This window comes from Paroedura picta, chromosome 3 (genome assembly GCF_049243985.1).
Source record: "Paroedura picta isolate Pp20150507F chromosome 3, Ppicta_v3.0, whole genome shotgun sequence".
Taxonomy (NCBI): Eukaryota; Metazoa; Chordata; class Lepidosauria; order Squamata; family Gekkonidae; genus Paroedura; species Paroedura picta.
In genome coordinates this window covers 15,076,757-15,094,141 of record NC_135371.1, presented here as the reverse complement: position 1 = coordinate 15,094,141, position 17,385 = coordinate 15,076,757, and the positions used below count along the sequence as shown (strand labels likewise).

Sequence of the window (17,385 nt, the reverse complement as noted above, 5' to 3'; positions counted from 1 at the left end):
GCAAAAACAAATCATAACGGCAATGCCAAGTCCCCAGACCAGATCAACTATTAAACTAGGGATGCCAGCTCTGGGTTGGGAAATACCTCCATCCAGACTTTGGGGGTGGAGCCAGAAGTGGGCGGGGTTTGAGGCAGGGAGGGACCTCAGTAGAGTAGAATTCTATGGAGTCCACCCTCCAAAGCAGCCATTTTCTCCAGTGGAATTGTTCTCTGTCGCCTGGAGATGAGTCGCAAAACCAGGGGAATCCCAGGTCCCACCTGGAGCACTTATACACTGTCCTGCTCCTCCTTAAAGTGCCATGGTACACAGTCCACTGACAGTCGGGACTCTGGATATTCCCTAGTCTTTAATTATTTTGATATTTATCTCCCACTTTACCCCCCGATATGGACTCAAAGCATCTTACAACACTCTCTTCTCCTCCATCTGATCCTCACAACCATCACCAAAATGCCCTGAAGTCAGCCTTTCAAAGCAGCCCTTTTCTCCAGGAGGACTGATTTCTTCAGTCTGGAGATGAGATCCCCGAGTCCCACCTGGAGGCCGGCATCCCTATCGTTTAATCTTTGTCTGCAGCGTCCCAGCGGCCGTGGTGCGGAATTCCCCAAGCCCTGTGGGAGCCAGGCAGAAGAACCGGGGCAAGAATTCACGCAGGAGACGGCTTCCCTGTCAGGAAAGATTTCTGCACTGCCCAATGTGGCTTCCTCGCTGCTGTGCTTGTACTCACAGAATGGATCAGCGGGGCTGGGCACAGGTCTGCCACCTTCTCCTTGCAGGAGTCCTGGAAGAGGCAGCTGGGCTGTTCCCCACCACACCACACGCAGCTGTACTTGGCATCGGCCGTCTGGCAGCGGCTGCAGTCCGAGTGGCCCACCGAGCAGTTGTACAGAGTCACTGCGGAGAAGGGGGAGACAGACAGGAGGCACCGTGAGCCGTTCGGGACAACCTTTTCCAGGCACATTAACAGGCAAGCAAAACAGGCACACGAGAAGCTGCCTTATACTGAATCAGGGGGTCCATCAAAAGAATGTCTACTCAAACTGTGAATGGATTGTGAATTTCCTGCATTCTGAAGAGGGTTGGACTAGACGACCCTGGAGGACCCTGCCAGCTCTATGATTCTAGGACTAGCAGTGGCTCTCCAGGGTTAGAGGGAGTGGTCTTTTGCATCACCTATCACCTGATCTTTTCCGATGCAGATGCCAAGGATTGAACCTGGGACTTCCTGCATGCCAAGCAGATGCTCCACCACTGAGCCACAGCCCCTCCCCTAACAGGGGTGGGGGGAGACCGGAGGGGCTACCATGCTGCCCCCCTCCTTCTCTGCCTTTCTGCATCCAAAACCCATGTGATTGGAAGATGAAGAAGAGTTGGTTTGGCAGCACAGGAAGAACCATTGCCTTTTAGTAGTAGTAGTAGTAGTAGTAGTAGTAGTAGTAGTAGTAGTAGTAGTAGTAGTAGTAGTAATGTTAGTTAGTTGATAGATAGATAGATAGATAGATAGATAGATAGATAGATAGATAGATAGATAGATAGATAGATAGATAGATAGATAGATAGATAGATTTTTATTCCGCCCTTCCATACGGCTCTGGGCAGTTCTATGAATAGTTCTCCGGGGGGGGGGGCGCTTTGGTGAAGGGATCTGAAGTGCCCATTTCTAATTACTGTATTTTAGGCACGTTGTAAGCCACCCAGGCCGGCTGCACTGGGAGCGGCGGTATAAAAGTGGAGCCAATAAATGAATGAATGCCCCAGTGTAATTATTGCCCCATTGCAAAGGCCGGAAACTGCACTCAACCACCTATGAGAACCTTGACATGTTTATCAGTGGAATAATCACTGGGCCTGCTTGAGAAGAGCCGCCCAGCAAAGACATGGAGCTCTGAAAGACAGCAGGTTCACGGGACCCCATTCATCTGAGGACAGAGTCCCAACCTCACCCATGTGTGTCCCCCCACCCCCACCCCCGGTGCCCATACCGTGGAGATCTTCTATGCTGTCCACACGGAGGCGCGGCTTCCTTTGCACAAAAACAGCAGCGCTGAATTCCAGCTGGGGGGCCGAGTAGCTGTACTGCAACAAGACCAAGACATCCATCCTTGAGAGGAATTCTAAAATGGGGAATATGCCTCCATCGCAGCCAAATTTGCGGTGTTCCCAAGGGGTTTCCAAGGCAAGGGATGTTCAGAGGTGGTTTGCTGTCACCTGCCTCAACATGGCACCCCTGGGACTCCCTGGGCAGTCTCCCATCCAGATACTAGCCAGGCCAGACCCGGCTTAGCTTCTGAAATCTGATGGGATTGGACTGAACTGAGCCATCCTGGGCAAAACAATCCTTACTTAGCCCAAATGATTAGTTTAAACAAACAAACAAAAACAGCATAAATGAGTCGTGGTCCCTGAAACTGTAAGATCGCGTCAACATCCAGGAAGTTATATGCCACCTCTCCCTCCTCCCTCTCTGAAAGCATGTGACCGGCTTTCCAGGCACAGTATGAATTTGCACTCAGGCATGGGCTTGGGGCATTTGTGCTTCTTTTGTAATATGCCTTGAGTCCCCCACTGAGAAGAACAGTGGAGCAGAAATGCTTACATATTTTTAAAAGTGCCACTTGCAAAACTCAGCATGATCACTTGCAAGTATCTGCATATCATGGGCATCTGAAACTGCCTTATGCTGAATCCAACCACTGGCCCATCCACGGGTATCATCCACTGAGACCGGCAGCAGCTCTCCAAAGTCTCTGGAAGGGATGCCTCTCATTGCCCACTACCTGGTCTTTCTAAATTGGCAAGGCCAGGAATTGAGCATGGACCCCTAGAGGCTTTGCCAGGCTGGCTGTATTTGAACAGTCAGAAACTGCAAGGCAGACCTGTCTCGCATGAACGTCTTACCTGGTGCAGCTGGCAGGTGATATAGCAAAGGGACGGGTTTGTGTCATCCGGTTCGATGTGCGCTTCCACCACCAAGGTCTTGCCTTCCAGAACCAAAGCACACTCATAGTCCCGCAGCTGATCCTTGAGCAGGAACAAATGCATCTTCATACAGATGAAGATCTCTCTCTCTCTCTCTCTCTCTCTCTCTCTCTCTCTCTCTCTCCCTCTCTCTCTCTCACACACACACAGAGCACCATGCTGTGAATTCCATTCCACACTTCTCTGCCTACTCTGCCCCTAACATGAACCCATTCTAGATTTTCAGAAGTGAGCGGCCTCTGATGTGAACCACTGAGAGAGAAAGTTCTCCCTTCTCTCCCCTCCCCTTGGTCAGTAAGATCTTTCTCTGGATCTTCTGGGAATTTTAAGATGTCCTCCTCCTAGTGGGCAGGTTCAGAGAAGCAAAAAAGATCCTTCAGATCCCTTGATCCCAGGCCACCTCTTGGCTTACAGGTCAGAACTGGCACTTTGAAGCCGGCACTGAAGACCCCTCGTGGTCTTTTTACCCTGATGAGATACAGTCCCTGTAACTTCTACCTGCCAGCAACCCATTTTGAACCAGGTGATGCTTCCAGAAAGTCTGCCCAGGTCCTCGGCGGTGTTCCTCTTACCTGATAGAGGTGGAAATTTCTCCCAATCAGGGTTATCTTCCTCTGCACGTTGACAGGCATCAGAGAGGACCCCTGTATGCCCCGCACGCAGGGACAGGCTTCTGGCCCCCAGCTTTCGTTCTGAAAGCACACAAACCCGCACAAGAAGAGCTGTTCATGCCGCTCTCTGCCCCTCCCTCCTGATACCCACAAAGCTCAAAAAGAATGGAAAACCAGAGAAGACGCATAACCGTATCCAAGACAGAAGCCATCAGGTTTTTATCTTATCAAGCGCTCCCAGTGCTAGGAGCAGGCAGCACAGAAGACTGTGTTTTAATTGGGGGGGGGGTATTGATTTTGCTGTTTTATTGCGTTGACTATTGTAAAGCCTAAATCCACACACTTTGGATATTGCACTTCCAATGCCCTTTGGAAGCAGATTTTCCTGTTCTGCACAGGAAAAAACCCAGCTGCAAAAGCTCATCAAAAGTCCATTATTCAACATGTGTGGAATGAGCATGGCTAACGTGGGTGAAAACCCAGATTATCTTCTGGCGTGCGGAATACCGGTTGCAAGTGCAACTTGAATTACAACTACACCAGCAACCTGCCCATCATGGCAAAACCCGTTGTGTGGAACCAGCTATGCTCTCCACTGTAGCTTGAGACTCACCAAGTCCAAAAATCCAGGTGCGTCATACTGGTAATCCAGCCCCGGGTTCAGAATTCTGGGGGAATCGGTGGTGTCGCTCTCCAATGAGTCTCCATCCCCTGACAGGAGCATGGAGGCAGAGAAGGCAGATGTATCGTTCTCCGACGGCAGCAGTTCTATCCACTCCTCGCTGTCCTTGAGTTCAAGCCCATCCCCAGGAAACCAGTCTGGAAGGCCCGTAAAAGGAGGCAACTCAGTGGTAGGTAGCTCAGTCTCCAGGTCTCCTAGTAAGTCAGCAGAAGAGGTAGAGGCACTTCCGATCTGATTGGAGGTGAAGGGCGTCAGGATGGAAGAGGTGGGTGATTCAGGCCTAGGAGATGGAGTCATGGAATCTGCCGCTTCTGGGGAAGGCGTCTGGGCCTCCACGGAGGGCTGAAATGTGCTGGGAGCGAGGGACGTAGAAGGGTCCGTGGACCAGTCTTCAGGGTCAACGGCAGGTTCAGTTGAGGTAGGATGTGTGGTGAGGTCTGGAGTTTCCGGTTGGTCGGTGAGGACAGACTCGGTCGTAGGGTTAGTGGTCGTGGGGACGTCAGTTGGGGGCAGCGTCCAGAATTCTGTGGTGGTCCTGAGAGAAGTCAGAGAGTCCATGGAGGGAGGTGGTGAATGCGTGGGGATGAGGGTTTCTGGCTGTGGGGTAGTTGGGGCAGAGGTTACTGGCTGAGTGGTGGGGAGGGAGGTTGGGGCGGGACTGGGGGGGAAAGATTCTGTCGATGTTTCCGAGAGAATGGTTGGGTCGGTGGCCGCGGTCGGAGCTGAGGTAGGGGGCACGGCTGTAGTGGGAACAGCTGAGGAAGGCAGAAGGTTGAAGACTGGTATTTGGGTCTGGAGAAGAAGAAAGAGATGGAGAAGAGACATCGAGTCAAAGCTAGCATAACACAGCAAAGAATTGGGGGGTGGGGTGGGAATCAATTCAGAAAGGAGTAATCTTATTTTTAAATAGTTTTTTAAAACCCACAATGGACTGGATATGCTAAATACATCCTAAACCATCAGAGAAGTGCAACAGCAAACATCAGTACGCATGCTGAGTGGGGGTGGGGGGGAAGGGCAATTCTGTGGGGGTGGGGGGATTTTTGTGCTTTTCAGGTTAGCAGCCCATAACATTATGTGTGCATGAAAATATCGCAATGGACTGGGAGACCACTAGGAGGTGAATCCCCACAACAAAACCCAGGACTGGATCCATTTGCAGGTAGGAGTCAACAGGTGCTGGAATTTCATTTCCACATCTGGCCATCAATTATTACCCCTCTTTGCTCATTTTTTGCAGATCGCACTATGCATTTACAAAAGGGAGCTTCAAAATAAGGCCTTAATCCCTTTTTTGTAGCTGGAGGACATCTCCTTCTAGGGCAGCAAGAATGAGCAGGCATTCGAGGGGAAATACGACTTTGGGCAAATATCCAGAGGCATGTGGCCGTGGACCCAGGGGATGATTTCATTTAAATTTTGCCTGTAGACACATTTCAACTTGCTGAGGACTCTGCAAAACTTCAACACAAGCTCAGCCTACGGAACAACCCCCATTAGACTGGACATGGCGTGCTCTGCTTGTTCCGTCCCATATTATTCTCCTCCGTGCTCTGTTGTTGTTTTTCTCCTTCAGTCAAAAGCTTCTCCTCTTATGTGTGTCAAGCTGACTGATTAAATACAGAAAGGGCCCTCCTGTGCTTTGACCAGCGGTTATAGCAGAAAGGTTTGGGGCAGCTGCAGCTTCTCCTGTCATTGACAGACGTTCTGTTCCTCTCAGGCATGCTTCCCAGCTTCTTGAGGGAATTCAGAACAGGCAGTCTGACAGACGGCTCAAACAAGATGGCTGAATAGGCGTCAATGGCAAAACTAACAGATCTGATGTACGACAGACTAATATTAGACTTCGGAAGAAAATGGAGTCCTGTCCTAGACTACACAGATCGGGAAAATGCGATGGAAAGAAACAACTGAGTTACATGATGTAAACTGTAATATTATGGGTCTTTTTTCATCTCTTTCTAAAAGCTGCTTTCTAGAAAAAGTTTTAATGCTTTCCCCCCACCACTTCTGTTTTTGTATTATAAAACAGTAGTTTAATATATCTGAGAAAAAACAGTTATGTAATAAGTAATATATTCTTTTTAAATAAAATGTCTTTTTAAATAAAATGAGCTCCCCCTCACTGGCAGTCTTCAAGCAAAGGTTGGATACACAGTTTTCTTGGATGCTTTAGGATGCTTAGGGCTGATCCTGCATTGAGCAGGGGGTTGGACTAGATGGCCTGTATGGCCCCTTCCAACTCTATGATTCTATGGTTCTATGATTCTTTTTTTTAAAGAATGGGCAGGGAGGCACAGAATCGAGCCAGAATGAATTACTTCTGTGAAGAAGGAGAACACAGGGTTGGGGCTTCCTTCTTCCTAGATAACCACTCTCCTTTAGAGTAATTTAAATGCCCTCGGAAGCAGACCATTTATACTAGGTTCTATAGAGCAGGTCAGCTTAGGGTGGCCATTTTATTTTTGCCCACAGCCCCAGCCCTTTGAGGAGTTCTTCTCAGGTTTCAGGGCCCCTGCAGTAGGCTGGCTGCTTGCCCAATGAGCTAGGCTAAAAAAGGCCTAAGCTAAGAGTGAACAAACGATTCTCAACATACCTTGTCTTATATATACACAAGGCAGATTTCTAGAGCATTTGACTCAGAGAATGATGTGTGTTCATTTTTTTCTTGAATGCATTAATTCAAGCACACACGAAGGAATGGACTGCATGATTTCTTTTTCTTATCCCTGACAGAGGCTGAACTTTCTAGCTGCTGCTGCTGCTTCTGCTGCTGTTATTATTATATTATTTATTTGTTATTAATTTGATTTATTACCCGCCACTCCCTGACAGCTCAGGGCGGGTTACACCTGTCTACATAAAAACCCCAGACATAAAAATTGCAATTCATTGGTCAAACCAAAAGGAAGAAGATACAGCAGAAAAACAAAACCCTCACTATTCTCAGTCCCCCCACTAGAATCTCATAGAGGAGGGTGCAGATGTCATTTGCAACCCACACTCCTACTCTCCCGGAAGGGGGGCCATGCGGATCTCCCTGGCCGTGCCAGCCTCAACCTTTTGCAGGCCCTGCGGAACCCTGTGGAACACTGAAAGCTCCCTGTGGAACACTGAAACATTAGTGATGTCATACATCAGGGGTAGTCAACCTGTGGTCCTCCAGATGTCCATGGACTACAATTCCCATGAGCCCCTGCCAGCGTTTGCTGGCAGGGGCTCATGGGAATTGTAGTCCATGGACATCTGGAGGACCACAGGTTGACTACCCCTGACAGAAAGTCACCAGGGGCCCCCATAAATCCTTCGGGCTCCCTTCTCACATTTTTCAGTCTGTGGCCCCAAGGTGGTCCTATGGCCTCCGTTAAGGGCACCAAATGGCAAAGTAGCAAAATGGCTGCTCTCCTAAGCACAGCCTACGGAAATACAGCAGACAGAGCACCAGACAGGCGCTACGAAAGACACACCCTTTCGTTGTAGATGATGGCCCCTTCTTCACAGGTGGTCTTGTGAGTGCAGAGGTGTTGATGGACGCACCAATTACAACCCCAGTGGCTGCTCACGCACATCTGGCACCTGAAGGCAAGGAGAACAGAACATCTGTGCAAAGAAGCCCCCCAGAGGCCAAACTGGAACTTTGACGTTTGGAGGGGTTGGGGCCCTCGTGGACTTACGGCGCCGATTTCCTCAGAGAGGCCACTGCGGCACAGTCATAGAAGGAGAAGGAGGTCGAAGCAATGAAGACATCGTGGAAACGCACCACCAGCTGAATCGTTATGTGGTCTGATGATGGAAATTAAAAAGAAAATTAGTCGCTTCGACACAGTTCGACAGCAAACGTGGCCATATTGAGATATGATGGAGTTCACTGTTATAGGAAGCTTGTGATGGCTTTAAAAGGGTCTTAATGCAATTCGTGAGGATGTCTAATCAACAGCTGTTGGCCATAAGGGCTAAATGGAACCTACAGGATTAGAGGCAGCGTACCTGAATACCAGGTCCTCGGGGGCCAGGGAGGCTGACTGCCTTCTTGTCCTGCTTGTGGGCTTCCCAAAAGAATCTGGTTGGCCACACATGACAACAGGATAGCTGGCTATGTGGCCATCTGGCCAGATTCAGTATTGCTCATCTCATGTTCATAATATGATGGTGGAAATGCCAATCAAGTCACACCTGATTTATGGTGACCCCTGGTGGGTTTTCAAGGCAAAAGATGAGCAGAGGAGGTCGGCCGCTGCCTGCCTCCCCATCACAACTCTGGCATTCTTTGGAGGTCTCCCTTGCAAATATTGATCAGGGCCAACTCTGCTTAGCTTCCAAGATCCAATGAGACGGAGCTAGCCTTGGCCATAAAGATTAGGGTACTTTTAAAACACACCACTCGTCAAAACTTCAAAACCTGACATTGAGGAAAGCCCAGTTCTGCAAGGCAGCTGCCAGGAGAATAAGTCATGCAAGGTTTATTTGGGACCCTTGATCTTCCATACTGTGGGTCAGGTGAGACGTCACACAAAACCAAAGTCAATTCAGCTAACTACAAAAGAGATTCAGGTGGGTAGCCGTGTTGGGCTGAAGCAGCAGTACAAAGTCTGAGTTCCACCATGGCACCATGAAGACCAACAACATTTTACGCAAGGTAGAAGCTTTCATGTACATAAACCCTTTAGGGGGCTTAAGGGTGCCACTGGACTCAAACTCTGTTAAACTGTGGTTAGTAAGACTGTCTTGAGCAGGGGTAGTCAAACTGCAGCCCTCCAGATGTCCATGGACTACAATTCCCATGAGCCCCTGCCAGCGAATCTGGAGGGCCGCAGTTTGACTACCCCTGGTCTTGTGAGCCACCTATAGGTAGTTAGGCTCCACTGACCCACGATCCAGAGTCACTGTTTAAATCTGATTAATTAGCCACCAGTAGACTTAACTATAGTTTCCGTGACATGTGAATTTGGGCACAACCACCTGAATTCCTGCTTGCCTTGCACTGCCTTCCCAGTTTGGGAGCAAAGGCCAGCAGACTGGCATCTGTCAAGGCTAAGTCAGGGTTGGACTGGTCGCCTGCAAGCTGAATCCCAGTTTCACAGACTGATGCTCTAGGATGCTTAGGGCTGATCCTGCGTTGAGCAGGGGGTTGGACTAGATGGCCTGTATGGCCCCTTCCAACTCTATGGTTCTATGTTTCTATGATTCTATGATTAACTGCAGCTAAAATAAGCCACTATTTTGTGCTCTGTCTTAACATAGGCTGTGCTATTATTTAAACAAGGGTATGTGACTTTATTAAACTGCAGGACAAAATGGTCATTCCTCATCGCCTAATGAGGAGGTTATCCAAGACATGAGCTACAGGAGATGTTCCAATTGCAAAATTGCATGTTAGTAAGGGAAGAGACAAGATCTTGGAAAGGCAAGAGTGGCTGCCGTCCACGGAGTGAACGGAACAGGGTATTTTGAAGCCTCCACAACACCCCTTTGTTACAGTTATCTTTTCCGCGCTCCGTCACTCACCTGTTCCCGCTTTCAGGCTTGGTGTTTGGCTAGGATGTGGGGATGGACAGGTGATGCCCGACCCTACCAGTACTGCTGGGCTCTCGTACTCTTCGAAGAAGCACGAATATGACTCTCCGTCCCGCAGGAGTGGCAAATCCGAAAGCGTTAGGGAGATCTGCCGGCAGGAGAGAAACCTGATGAATACATTCCCTTCTCCTCTCATTAGACTCTCCTCCCCTTCCAAAACTGGAAGAGGACGGGGTCGATGGAATTGTGAAAGGCTGGGAAGTGCAAAGAGAAAGAGCAGAATTGTGTAGGCAGGCCAAGCCCTTCAATCCAAGCTCTTAGTCAATAAAAGAGTCACAAAACGGTGTCTGTTGTGGGGTGAGGAAGGGCATACTGCAGAGGGCATGCTGCCAACCGGAGACCTCTGAAGGAATATTTCCCTACAGTCCCCTGGGGCTATCTCTTATTCCATGCTAGGAATAACACTTTTCCAGAGTGCAGAGGATGACTCCTCCGCGTTGCTCTTAAATCCATGTATTTTTATTTCTTAGAATTCTTAGCTTTGCTCCCAGACCTGCTGGCTTTGCTGACACTGACTGAGCTTGGGAAAGTTGCACCCTGCTTTATCCCCAAGGAAGGTGTGTGTGTGTGTGTGGACCTGCACATGAGGGATGCCCTGGACAATATCTTGCAGAGAGCCCCTTTCAATCTGGAGCCAATCTTTAGCACAGTGTGAAGTATTCCAAGTCCCCCATCCCCCCCAAAGAAAGTGTGCAAAGGGAACACAAGCCATCCCCCACTTCCAGAGTCACGGCTCATGCGAAAGGTGCAAAGATGCTCTTTGCCACACCTTCCAAGGAGAGTGTTAGTGCAGGTGAACTTACAGTTCTCTGTTCCTCTCTGCTGATGTTGGCCGGGCTCAGTGACTGGACAGACAAGCACTGCTGGGTCAAATTGTAGCCCCAGAGCCACTGGTCGCTCACTCGGAAGCGGGTGCATTCGGAGCGACGGCTGCACCTGGGGAGACGGGTGGGGGGAGATGCAGATGGAGAAAAACAGATGATGTGGGCGGTCCGAGAAAGGGGCCTTGTGCCTGTCTCAAGTCTAGACGCACACAAGCAGATTATCTGGCAGAGAACCGAACAGCCTCAAAGAATCAGGAAGTTTCCAATGTTGGTTCCATTCCATGGGGATGTGAACTCCTGCAGGAGCTGTCGGAGTTCTGCAGGGCCTGTAAAACGGAGCTCTTCCGCCAGGTCTATGGTTGAGGCTGGGATTGGCAAGGAAGAACATTGCCCCCCCTGGGGGTCTGAAGAAGTCATCATTACCCTCCATCCCCCAGTGCCCTTGTTCGGGTAGGGGAGAGTGGTATTGACCGCCATGTTGGGTATTTTTATAGTCTTTTAGTGGGGGTTTTAATGGGGGATTTTAAGACTACTGTTACCCACCACGAGCCTGTAGGGAGTGGCGGGAAATAAATCGAATAATAATAATAATAATAATAATAATAATAATAATAATAATAATAATAAGAAGAAGAAGAAGAAGAAGAAGAAGAAGAAGAAGAACAACAACAACAACAACAACAACAACAACAACAACAACAACAACAACAACAACAACAACAACAACAACAGCGTAGGGCTACAGACAGTGGGCAATTCCTTGTCCCTGTCGTTAACTTCTTGAGGTTTCTTCCCCCTTTTTCTTTACATGTTATAACCCCTTTTATTTCCCTACCCACAATAACATTATTTTTGTTCCCAACAATTCATCGTCTTAACATTGTTTTACTATTTTAACATTTCATGTAGCAACATTCTTGTCTTTTTTTTAATGTCATGTTTATTAACTTCTATTATTAATTACAGTTTTCTGCAGATGTATCGTTTATATGGGTCAATTGACGGAATAAACATGATGACAGTGGGCAAAGACTAGCTCCGCTTGGCCACTTGGAAAAGCAAGCGGGCCGAAAATGCTGCTGCTTTCATGTGAAAAGCGATCAGGCCCTTCCACATTGTCATTTCAGGCTGGTTGTTACCTGTTGCTGGCCCGATTCCAGACAAAGTTAGGAGGCCACAGCTTGGCACTCCCTCAAGACCGAGAGAGCGGGAAACCACGAGTGCTTCCGCTGTACTGAGACACGCTGGGGGAAATCCCAAACCTCACCTTCCTTGGAGAACACACCAGCCGCAGTACGGGTCTCTCAGCGCTAGACATGATTCGCAGTCAGAGTACTGGGAGCATTCGAAGATGGGAATCTTGGTCACCTGCACGAAAGGCAAAGTGGATTGTCGATCAGCCTCTGAGAAGCCCAGACACCTACTGGTGGAGGATTGCGTCGGCTCCTGTAGATCCCACCCGAGTGAGCCCCCCAGGCAGCTTTGGAATTCTGACACAGGGTCATGGGCGCCTCCACAAAATGGCCGCCACAAGAGATGGAGCCGACCACAAAGAGGGATACTGGAGGAAGGGGAGCCTCACGTACAGAGGAAGTCCAAGTGCAGGGGAAGGGGGGGGGGGGGTAATTTTTAAAAATATACCAGGAAAGTAGAGAGAATAAAACCAACACTCTTTTGGCAGCTGTGGCTGAAATATTATTTTAATCTGCCCGGCCAGTCAAACCTCCAGAGGTCAGTTGAAAGCAAGTACCCAAACTGGTTCTCCTCACTTTCTAACACAATTTGGTGGGCACCTTATTGGGGAGTCTAATAACAATACAACCCATCACACCCCCTGCCCTGGCTAACATGACAGTTTGTAATATATTGCAAATGCAAACATTTTTGAGGGACACAGGGTTCTCTATACAAGCCACTGTGAGTAATGCCTGGCAAAATCCTAGACGTATCCACAGTCACACAGTCTGTATAGCTGGAGTGGCCAAATTGTGGATCTCCAGACGTCCATGGACTACAATATCCATGAGCCCATGCTGGATCTGGGATTATCAAACAGCAAAGTGATAGAAGTCAAAACCTCCCCTTTGCTACTGCTCCCCCCCTCAAGCGACTGACAAGAGGTATTCTGCCACTGAACAGGGAGGTTCCATCAAGGCTCACAAGCTACCCATGTACATCTTCATTTTTGTCTCCAGCTGTCTTTGCTCCTGCCCATCGTGACTTCTTATGGCAGCGAGTTCCAAAATTTAATGCACTGGATAAAGAAGTGACTTTTTTCACCTGTCTTCAAATTTATATCCAATGTAAGCATTTGCACCACTCAGCCCTGTGAGAATTTTGCTCATTAGCTGAACCGCAGAGGAGTGCTTATCGGGTCTACAAAAGATAACCTCTTTGAGACAGACTTCTCTTTCACAGCACAATTAAACAGGAGAGGGGCTAGGTGATTGATCTTCAATCACCCAAACAAGGGGAGGATTTCTTTTGAGTTAATGACTTTTTTGGAAACAAGACATCACTCCTTTTATGAAGCAAGGACTTGACAGGTAAACGCAGGTGCTAATTCGTCCTGTTATCCCATGTGTGTGTGGGGGGGAAGGCGTGGAATAAAAATCAAATCTCCTTACGTTTCTCAAACTCAGCTAATATATGAAGTTTCAGGCAAATCAGGTTTTAGCCAGCTGGCCAAATGCTCAGCAAAGTTCTGGAGCCCCGCCCAATCAGTGGGAGAAACATCTCTCATTTAAAATCTCTAACTGGAAACCTCCAGTAAGAGCCCAAATGAGCACTTTTGTATGACACTTTTTTGAGAGATGCGACAGGAATGGAAAGAAATCTTTCTAGCTTCGGCAGGTTATCGTCCTCCAAACAAAACGGCTGGTCCCCAAAGCGATGATAAAGATCAACAAACAGGTGCGCTTGGAACACCTCCGAATAACACTCATTAAATTCTCCAAGCAAAGTTAGGAGACCAAAGCTTGGCGCTCCCTCACGACCGAGAGAGCGATAAACCACTACTGCTTCCGCTGTACTAATGAGCTTCCAGGATCAAAGGCAGTCCCTGTACTTTCCCTGACCAGCTGCTGAACTCTACAAAGGTTATAAGATTTTAAAAGCACTGGATCACCATGAACGTATATGATTAAAATCATGTAGGAGAAAACCTGAAACTACTACAGAGCAACCCTGAGTATTCGTATCTTGGTGGTCACGGAAAGCGCCATCGTGCCACAGCTGGTGTGTGGTCCGCCGTGGCCTGGCTCCGCAGAGCAAACCTGGACTTCTTTGTTGGTCTTAGACCCAAATACTAACCAGAGCCGACTCTGCTTAACTTCTGAGATCTGATGAGATGGGGCTAGCCTGGGTGACTCAGGTCAAGGCTATTGGTGTCTTGGGAGAGACAAAAAGGACTCTCTAAGCACTTCCTCTGAACTATAATGATATCAGCCCCTATCATCCATCACTACCACCTCCGCCCCCCCCCCCCCGGTCTTCTCTCTTCTAAACCAACAAGCCCGGAATGCTCCAGTCTTAAACAAATCTGGAGGGTCTTCAAGATGGAGCTGTTCTGCAAGGAAAGACCATCACAGATCCTGGCCTCCCTCCCTGACAACCCAGCCCACAACAAAAATCCCTCCAAGTTCTGCCCAACCCTCAGAAAGATTCATTTCATTAAGAGGAGGCGTTTTTTTAATGTTAAGAGGTTTTTGATTTGCATAATTATTTCTATTTTGCTGTCTACCATCCTGAGCCAACTAGGGAAGGCCAGGGTACAAATAAAATTTATTATTACTACTACTACTACTACTACTACTACTACTACTACTACTACTACTACTATAATTACTATTATTATTACCACTACTACTGATTCTGCTATTATTATTATCATCATCATTAACATTACTAATATTATCACTACAATTGCTATTATCATCATTAATATTGCTAATAATATTATCACTACAATTGCTATTATCATCATTAATATTGCTAATAATATTATCACTACTATTGCTATTATCATCATTAATATTGCTAATATTATTATCACTACTATTACTATTATCATTACTATTATTACCTCCACCACTACTACTATTAAAATCAGAGTCCAGTAGCACCTTCAAGACCAACAAAGATTTATTCAAGGCGTGAGCTTTCGAGTGCAAGCACTCTTTGTCAGACTATGAACACTCGAAAGCTCACGCCCTGAATAAATCTTTGTTGGTCTTGAAGGTGCTCCTGGACTCTGATTTTATTGTGCTACTTCAGACCAAGACGGCTACTCATTTTCAACTACGACTATTGTTACTTTTACTATAGAACACCAAGGTCACAGCATTCAGCTTTGCCGGACACAGCGGCATTTACGTCACAAGAGATCCCTGGCTGCGAACGTTTTCAGCTGCTGCTTTCTTCTGACGGCAGGACGGAGAGGAAGAGGACATAATCAGAAGGACGATGGCGGGGGGGGGCCTACATGGGGGCTCCCGAAAAGAGCCAGCGGAGCCTGTCAAGAAGGGAGATTCCCCAACGGCTTGGCCTGGGAACGGTCCTGTGGGCAGAGACTGAGTGGGCAGCTCATAAAGAGCGGACAGTGATAAATGACACCAGGCTGGGGGAGATGGCTGGAGAGCAGGGGCTGCAGAAAGCCTGGCCGTCCCCTTTGTCTCCATGGTCACTTCCCAGCTGCTGGAGTCCACCCCCAACTCCGCCCCCCAGTCTGAGGTCTGTTTTGGTCCAAGCCAATTTATTTTCTTTGCACATTCGGAGAGAATGAATTTGCTTTAAAAACTCTCCAGGAACACACTTGCGCCCACAGGGTGTTGAAGGAACACGTATGGAAATCATACTTCTGCGAGTGACACAAATGAACGCATCAATGCACAGATTCAAATGAGTAGCCGTGTTGGTCTGAAGTAGCACAATAAAATCAGAGTCCAGTAGCACCTTTAAGACCAACAAAGATTTAATCAATGCACAGTGGCCGAGTGTTTTCTATATGAAAGGCTACCCCACGGGCTTGGTCACACTGGCGTATTGCTACCTGCCCCCAAGGACCTTGGGGAGCGGAGGGTGAGGAGATCAAGCTCCGTAAAATAAATTAAATGGAAGCCTGTTTGGGAAAAGAGTCTCTCACCCATTCCCATACCTATTTTACAATTGGGAATTAAAAGAAGCCTCTTCCATCTCCGTTTCTCAAGGCTGCTCTTCTGTAAGATCCCTGTCGGATATTAACACTACGGCCCTAAACTTTGTTCCCTTTCTTTATTGGCGTGGATTTCTATGCTACTTTGCTCCTAAGGGTCACGCAACTCCAGGGTTTACTAAGAGCATCTGAGCATCTCCCGCTGCACTCTGCGGAATGCCGAGAGAGAAATCTCTCTAACCCAAAACTTGGTGGAACACTTTTTAAAAAAACAAACAACAAGATCAAGAGGATTTCAGCAATTTCATGTTTTCTCGGCATGGCTGTATTATTTATATGGCTTGGCCAGCCTCCCAGCTATTACCCATCAGCTTTTCAACCCAACCTTTACAGGCTCTTCCTTGGGAAATACTTTTAAAGTTCATGTGTCAGCGGAACTGCTGCTGCTTAACATTTTCAGATTCACCAAACAGCTTTCCCTCCAGAAGAAGAAGAAGAGTTGGTTCTTATATGCCGCTTTTCTCTCCCCAAAGGAGCCTCAAAGCGGCTTACAGTCGCCTTCCCTTTCCTCTCCCCACAACAGACACCCTGTGAGGTGGATGAGGCTGAGAGAGCCCTGTTATCACTGCTCAGTCAGAACAGCTTTATCAGTGCCGTGGGGAGCTCAAGGTGGTTGCATGTGAGGGGTGCAGAATCAAACCCGGCTCGCCAGATTAGAAGTCCGCACTCCTAACCACTACACCAAGCTGGCTCTAAGATGGTCACTTTCAGGCATTTTGATGTGAAGAATGGCCTTTTGAGCCTTACCGTCACATTATTAATACAAACAAAAGTCCTTGTTTATGCAACAAGTGAATTATGGGCTTTAATGCCACAGTAATCGGGCCTTGCAAGCCTGACTTGAAAAGGTCTTAGAATTAATCACGGAGAATAGGTTACTTGCCATAACAATTGAAGGGAAACTCCATATCAAGAGGAAGTTCACCTCTGAAGTTAAGTGGGGCAAAGCCTTGGCCTCCAAGCTGCTTATTTACCCTCAAGGGCAATCGCTTGTCCACTGTGTGACACAGGATGTTGGACTGGATGGATTTAGCAGGCCACCATTTGTGTTCTTGGGCTCAGTACAGAAAGAAAAGAAGCCCAGATTTTGAAAAACATTCTCATTGACGCACGTCATTCATTTTTTAGAAGCACAGGATATTAAGGCTCTTGATGTCATTTGGAAAGGAAAAAAAAAGAACACACGGGCCCAGAGGCACGCAATAAAATTTGAGAAAGCTGGAAGGTGGCTGGTGCCGCTTCATTTCCTCAAGACGGGCCTACAGATTTCTTTCATTCCACAACGGGGAGGTGGGGGGCGCTGAAAACCAGATGACAGGAGACATTATGGACAGCGACGGTCTTTCAGCCGTCATTGTCATGAAAGGCTTTTTCACCCAGTTCATGGAGGACAGGCGGCTGCTGGCTAATGAAATAATGCAACCTTGGCTTTCAACGCTTGGCTCCAGCAGCCTGGGAGGGCAAACCGAAATGGACTTGGTGTCTTGCGACACGTAATGC

General features: G+C 48.0%; 1 protein-coding gene across 6 annotated transcripts in view; it reads right to left on the bottom strand.

The window, feature by feature from the left end:
* PLXNB1 (plexin B1) overlaps window positions 1-17,385 on the bottom strand; it is a 165,498-nt gene that overhangs the window by 25,765 nt on the left and 122,348 nt on the right. For all 6 annotated transcript variants that reach the window (XM_077324828.1, XM_077324827.1, XM_077324826.1 and 3 more), the window contains 10 exons: window positions 11,941-12,041; window positions 10,653-10,785; window positions 9,781-9,937; window positions 7,950-8,058; window positions 7,743-7,851; window positions 4,207-5,067; window positions 3,555-3,674; window positions 2,902-3,024; window positions 1,986-2,079; window positions 731-897 (listed from right to left, as the gene is read on the bottom strand). In XM_077324828.1, coding sequence (XP_077180943.1) covers window positions 731-897; window positions 1,986-2,079; window positions 2,902-3,024; window positions 3,555-3,674; window positions 4,207-5,067; window positions 7,743-7,851; window positions 7,950-8,058; window positions 9,781-9,937; window positions 10,653-10,785; window positions 11,941-12,041 — 1,974 coding nt within the window. The remainder of the gene's footprint in view (window positions 1-730; window positions 898-1,985; window positions 2,080-2,901; window positions 3,025-3,554; window positions 3,675-4,206; window positions 5,068-7,742; window positions 7,852-7,949; window positions 8,059-9,780; window positions 9,938-10,652; window positions 10,786-11,940; window positions 12,042-17,385) is intronic.